The 5,739-nt window shown below is 43.4% G+C and overlaps 1 protein-coding gene across 1 annotated transcript; it reads right to left on the reverse strand.

Moving 5' to 3' along the window:
* Nucleotides 1–4,386: 4,386 nt before the first annotated feature.
* Nucleotides 4,387–4,975, reverse strand: LOC135711430 (uncharacterized). Its single transcript, XM_065234299.1, has 2 exons — nucleotides 4,925–4,975; nucleotides 4,387–4,857 (listed from the first exon to the last, which is right to left on the reverse strand). Exons 1-2 carry the CDS (start codon nucleotides 4,973–4,975, stop codon nucleotides 4,387–4,389), a joined length of 522 nt encoding a protein of 173 aa, XP_065090371.1.
* Nucleotides 4,976–5,739: the final 764 nt, after the last annotated feature.

Genomic DNA, 5,739 nt, shown 5'->3' on the forward strand with positions numbered 1-5,739 from the left:
ACGAACGCTCACACACAGTGGAGGTTCAACCCTCCAGCTGCTCCTCACATGGGGTGCGGTTGGGAAAGAATGGCTCACGCCGTTAAATCAGCATTAGGATCGGTTCCGGTAGTGCGCAAGCTGGATGACGAGTCTTTTGCTACGGTATTGGAAGAAGCCGAAAGTATGGTCAATTCCAGACCACTTACATTCATTCCTCTAGAAACTGCCGACCATGAATCATTGACTCCCAATCATTTTTTGCTCCTGAGTTCAAATGGTGTGCGAGAACCGGAGAAGTTCCCGACGGATGCAGGAATGGCGTTGAGGAATAGTTGGAACATGGTGAAGCACACTTTGGACAACTTTTGGCACCGGTGGGTGATAGAATACCTACCAACCATCATTCGACGGACAAAGTGGTTTCGGGACATACAACTGATCAAAGAAGGAGATCTGGCTGACGAGAAGGTTAGGAATCGGTGGTTACGAGGACGAGTAATTCGAACGATTCCGGGAAAGGATGGAGCGACTCGCCGAGTGGAAGTGCAAACATAAGGAGGGACATTGAAGAGACCTGCTATGAAATTGGCTGTGCAGGACGTGGCAAGTTCTGGTGACGCCCAACCGGAAGCTATGGTGACACGGGGGAGAGAATGTTCGCCGCAACAGCCCCTCGTACTGAATACCACAAACGGTACCTAACGCTCGACTCACTACACCCAGCGGTTGATCCAGCAAGCGCGAACCGTCAAACGGGATGACGGGAGAAACAGGGATGAAAAATAACAATAGCTTTTCACTTATCAACAATCAGCACTATAACAGTATTTTGTTATTAAATTTTATACAAAGGTGAATTTATAATAATAATTACTATTACTAAAATAAATGCCTAGTTGAACTTACAGGCAAGGAATTAAAACTAACAAAGAACTTTGTTGTGAAATAGATAAGATAAATAGTACGGAGTAAAAACCCTAAAATTAATTGCTAAACCTATCCTAAATAAACAAATTTGTTTTAGCTTTAAGCTGATTACCACCCAACCGCGGGTTAGTAATTACTGCTGAAAGAACTCCCAATCTATCGCAACAGAATCAACAACATTTTATGGCTTAAACTCTCCAAAGTTTCGATGATTTATTCCACCTTTTTTGACGTAGGACTATGTCTGTGATTTCTATATGGGGGACTTTGTGAAAACCGAAATTGGAACATGGAACAAAATTATGAAAGATTTTGAACATTAATAGCTCAGCTGCCCCTGGACTAATTTCATTAATTTTATCACCAATCGATCAGAAATATTTCTACGTATCAAAATCAATGCTTGCAACTGATGATTGTCAACAAGAAACTATTGAAAAAGTGGTAATGTCAAGCATTGTCCAATGTTCAAATAAAAAGTGATAATTTTATCCCTGGTTTCATGAAATAAACGTTTTTCCCAAACCCAGCCGTCATAATCGAGTACCACTTGGTCGAGCACTTGATTGGACATCATTCTTCTTTAACCTGAAATGATACTACTGTCTGGCCTCAACTCATTTTAGCTACGGATGGCGTGGTGAGCAGGCAGCAGAAGCAGCAATAGCAGCAGTAGGTAGGTAGTGGCAGGTTAGGCAGTCCACTCTTCTACCTAACAAGCAACAATGACTGGTCGTAGCAAAGGAGGAAAAAGTCTTGGTAAAGAAGGCGCCAAGCGTCATCGTAAGGTTTTTCGTGATAACCACCATCCGTCGTCTGGTTCTCCGTGGCGGTGTCAAACGTTTCTCAGGTCTGATCTACGAGGGGTGCTGAAGGTGTTCCTGGAAAATGTGATCCGTGATGCTGTCACCTACTCTGAACACGCCAAGCGTAAGCGCCCATGGATGTCGTCTACGCTTTGAAGCGACTGACGCACTCTGTGCGGTTTCGGAGGTTAAATCATCACCAACTTTGGCAACAAAACTGCCCTTTTCAGGGACAAAAAGCTTATTACAGTAAAAAGTAATTTATCTGCCTGTTGGTCCATATTCAGAACTACACACCCCCAACGACCACACAAAATGCTCTCGAGAGTTGTAATCTTATAACCAAACTTGGAATCAGGGATGCGCGTGATTTTGAAAAAAAATCACTACAAATATGGTGCGCCTACAATTAAAAATCGGAAAGAGTAAATATAATAGATGATCGATCAATTCAAGACACTAAATGCTCTTCACATTTGTTCCGTCCACTAGCGGTCCTGCGTGAAGCTTCCGTTCGTGCCCCTAGGCAGAGACCCTTCTACTTTTTCAAGAAGTTCAGAGGCTTCGCTTCCTTTTCTGACCCCGTAGACTACACAGACAGCATTCCCGCTCTACTGTCTACATATGAAGTTTATGGACAACTCCTTACTGTGATGTACCGATTAATCTTTTCACTTTAGGACTTCTTTCTAAAACAAAAATAACACACAAGTTGAACCCTTAACGTGAGAAATAAAAAAGAGCTTTCCCTCCTCACCCCATCGACTACGCACTCTGTTTATGACCTCTATTATGTTCCAACACTAAATATGTTAAAAGTCTCAACTTTTCTACAACCAGTAAATCTTCCATACCACACCGACATAAGCCCGGTACTCTTCCACACTCTCCACCAACCGACGACGGGCAACATTCGACACTGAAGAAACAACACACATAGTGGAGAGCTCTCCCGGAAAGCCGACCATTGGCAAAGTTTTCGAAAACAATAAAACTGAATCGAGAGGGCAGTCAAGTGCCTTTCCGCTGCTGGACGTCGTCGTCGTCGTCCTGCATTGGAACCTCACAGGAAACGGCACTTGGGCAGGCAGGCAGTGCCCCATATCCTTCCCGAAAAATTAAGCCATAAATTTTCCTCAAGAGACTGGCTTTCCGAAGCGTTAAAGAAAAAGTTGTCCCAAAACAGATACCGTAAATAGATCTAGAACGTGTGAGAGTGTGGTCGGTCGGTCGGTCGGTCGGTCGGTTGGAGAAATGGAGTGTTTCTTGCTGTGGTTCTGCATTCGAAAGGTTCTTTGGTTGTCGAAGGTGGGGTGGGATTTCCACTTTTTGGTCAATTCTCTCACGTTCCAATGGTGCTTGTAAGGAGGAAAGTTTTTTTTTTTTAGGTTGAACGATGCTCCGGCTGTTCATTGCCAAATGTGGAGATTTATCGAAAGGATACTAGCGACGGGAACCAGGAACCGGAAAGGGTGTTTGCAGAGTAAATTTGATAACATATGTTCCGATTTGTTAGAGCTGTAGCGATGGTGATAGAGTGATGAATTGTTAGCGGACAGATAATTGTCTGCTTCTACTATGAACTCACGCCGTTCGAAATCTGTCATCTTCCATTCAACAATTTGAAAAGACACCTATTCGCCTCGTGCGCTCACATTAACACTTTTACACGAACGGCTCACACAAAAGATCCCCAACGACGACAACCGTTGTCGCAAGCGTTCAAATGGCCTCTTGAAGAAAAAAAATAACGAGCTTGTGTCCCACCTTTTCACCGAAAAACAACACACCCATGCATGTGTAGCTGTTGCAATTTGTAATAAGCATGCCATACAAGCTTCTGTCTGCAACTAATTAGAATCTTGTACTTACTCATCCCCCGTTTCCCTATTCTGAAGTGCGTCATTGCTACTTGTAAATCGTCAATTGCACCCAAGCGAAATTCTCATTAACACAACCCGAGTCGGTCGTCGTAGGATTCTTGCAAAATTGTTGCGCCAAAGCGGCTGATTTTAATTGAAATCTATAAAAATGACCAATCAAACGAAATTGATTCCTATCTCATTCCGACCGGAACGGACTGCTGCCCCCAGATCCTGCACCCTCGGGACGGATTGGTGTGCAGAAAACTACTACTATATAGCTGCGCAACCATCCGAAATGTACGCTCCTACCACCTCCGGCAGGGAAGGTATAGTAACTGTAATTGTTTCATCCCAAAATCATCATTAAAGGAACAACCAATTAACAGTAAAAAAAATATCAGCAGCCAGTTGTAGCCGAGCGAGCATCGAAATGGGTGGTGGAGATGGAAATGGAAGCACCATAAAAGTAAATCGTTTTCCATCCGTATCGAGAATTGGTCTTGTGTTCGTGTGCTGCTGCCTCTTTCTTTCCCTTCCTGTGAGTGGGTGGCAATTTTATCGAACCCCCAGCTCGTAATCCTAATCAAGTGGGTGAACTATTAATTGCTTGTTGCTTTGACCAACCATTACACCAGTGCTCTTTTGATTGTCAGGGAAACGTTTATGGCTGTGCGAATCATGTTGATTCCATTGTTCGACTACGTTTCGAATGATAGTCTTTCGTAGGAAAACCACTGAGAAATATTTACTTCACTCGAATGTTCGTCCCAAACTACATAAGAAACCCCTTTTGATACGATTGAACTTCACTTTTGCACTGAGAACTCTGATGAAAGTCCTATCAGCAGCTCACGGCTCTCGTCCCGAAAGGCGTTGAACGTCAGGAGATAATCACCCGGTAGCAATGGTAATGTTGCTGGGACTTCCGCTTCAAAGTTATTAATTGTAAACTTTCCTTTCGGAATCGGACAGGTACCACGTTCCGGAATATTTGATGCCTCCCTGATTTTGGGAACTAGCAGCGTATCGGAGTTGATATACTTGCAGGCGGTGGACTGTTGCTCAGTTATCTTACTGTATTCTCCAGTTAGACGATTTTTGCTGAATAACGAAAGCACAAACTGCACCTCGTCGCCCATGGTTTGGAAGCATTCCCACGTCCCGGACACCACCAGCAGGTTACGGGACTTCTTTGTCACCCTCAGTGTACCCATATCGAGGAATTCGGGATCACTGGATGGATCCAGTTTCAAGCCACTCATTGTGATGTCGGTTGCCTATGGATAAAATGTAAATAGTTCAAAGAGTTACACAACTTAATCAAAACGAACAAACCCAACTCACTGCAACGAACTGGGCGGAAGATATGAATATGACAATCAATTGCACGTTCATTTTGGTTGGCAGTCAATCACGAAGTGAAACGAGGTATTATGCTGGATTGCTGCTAGTGGACGGGTTTTATGTGATTATTGTTAGATAGGAATTACATGCCACCAGCAACATGCGATGCATTGGAAACCATATGTCGATTCAAAAGATTAAGGCAGACTTGGGTTGTGAACCGAGGCTGCACCGGACAGTTTTTTTTTTATCGTGGTTCACTTAAATGAGTGATTTTTGTTCTTTAATGTACAAATGTACAAGAAGCAGCGTGACGAATATGTGCTGTGCCACAGAGGCCGCGGAAGTGGAAATCATCAAACAAATTACGGACGTAACGAAAGATATCAACCACGAGGCTCTTCGAACTATCGACGTGGTAATGAGGATAATGGCTATCAAAGACAACATAACCAACATTACAATCGCTATCAGCGTAACAGGTCACAGTATTATGCTCCTCGCGTTTTCATGACGCAATCGGATAACCAATCAGCTCATCAACTGGGCCAGGTTGGGAGCCAAAGAGCACATCAAGGCCAACCCGTAAACAACATTCAACAGCCGCAACAATTGCATCAACCACAAAGTCAGGTGGTACATCAAATAACTCGACAATAATTAAGGAGGAATGTTTTCAAATTAAAACATCGTGCAGCAATTTCCATCTACAGAATCGACTTTGTTAGTTGATTCTGGAGCCGAAGTCTCTATTTTTAAAGTTAACGCACTACAGCAATCACATCCAATAAATGCTTTAGAAAAATGTCAAATAA

The sequence above is a fragment of the Ochlerotatus camptorhynchus genome, unplaced genomic scaffold, assembly GCF_037179485.1.
Source record: "Ochlerotatus camptorhynchus isolate MF236.1 unplaced genomic scaffold, CSIRO-AGI_Acam_v1.1 ptg000432l, whole genome shotgun sequence".
NCBI classification, from domain to species: Eukaryota; Metazoa; Arthropoda; class Insecta; order Diptera; family Culicidae; genus Ochlerotatus; species Ochlerotatus camptorhynchus.

Excerpts from the sequence above, each read along its gene's own strand:
- LOC135711430 (XM_065234299.1), bottom strand. The coding sequence starts at position 4,975 with ATGAACGTGCAATTGATTGTCATATTCATATCTTCCGCCCAGTTCGTT. Across the intron at positions 4,858-4,924 it reads CTTCCGCCCAGTTCGTTGCA|GCAACCGACATCACAATGAG; the intron begins GTGAGTTGGGTT and ends TTTTATCCATAG.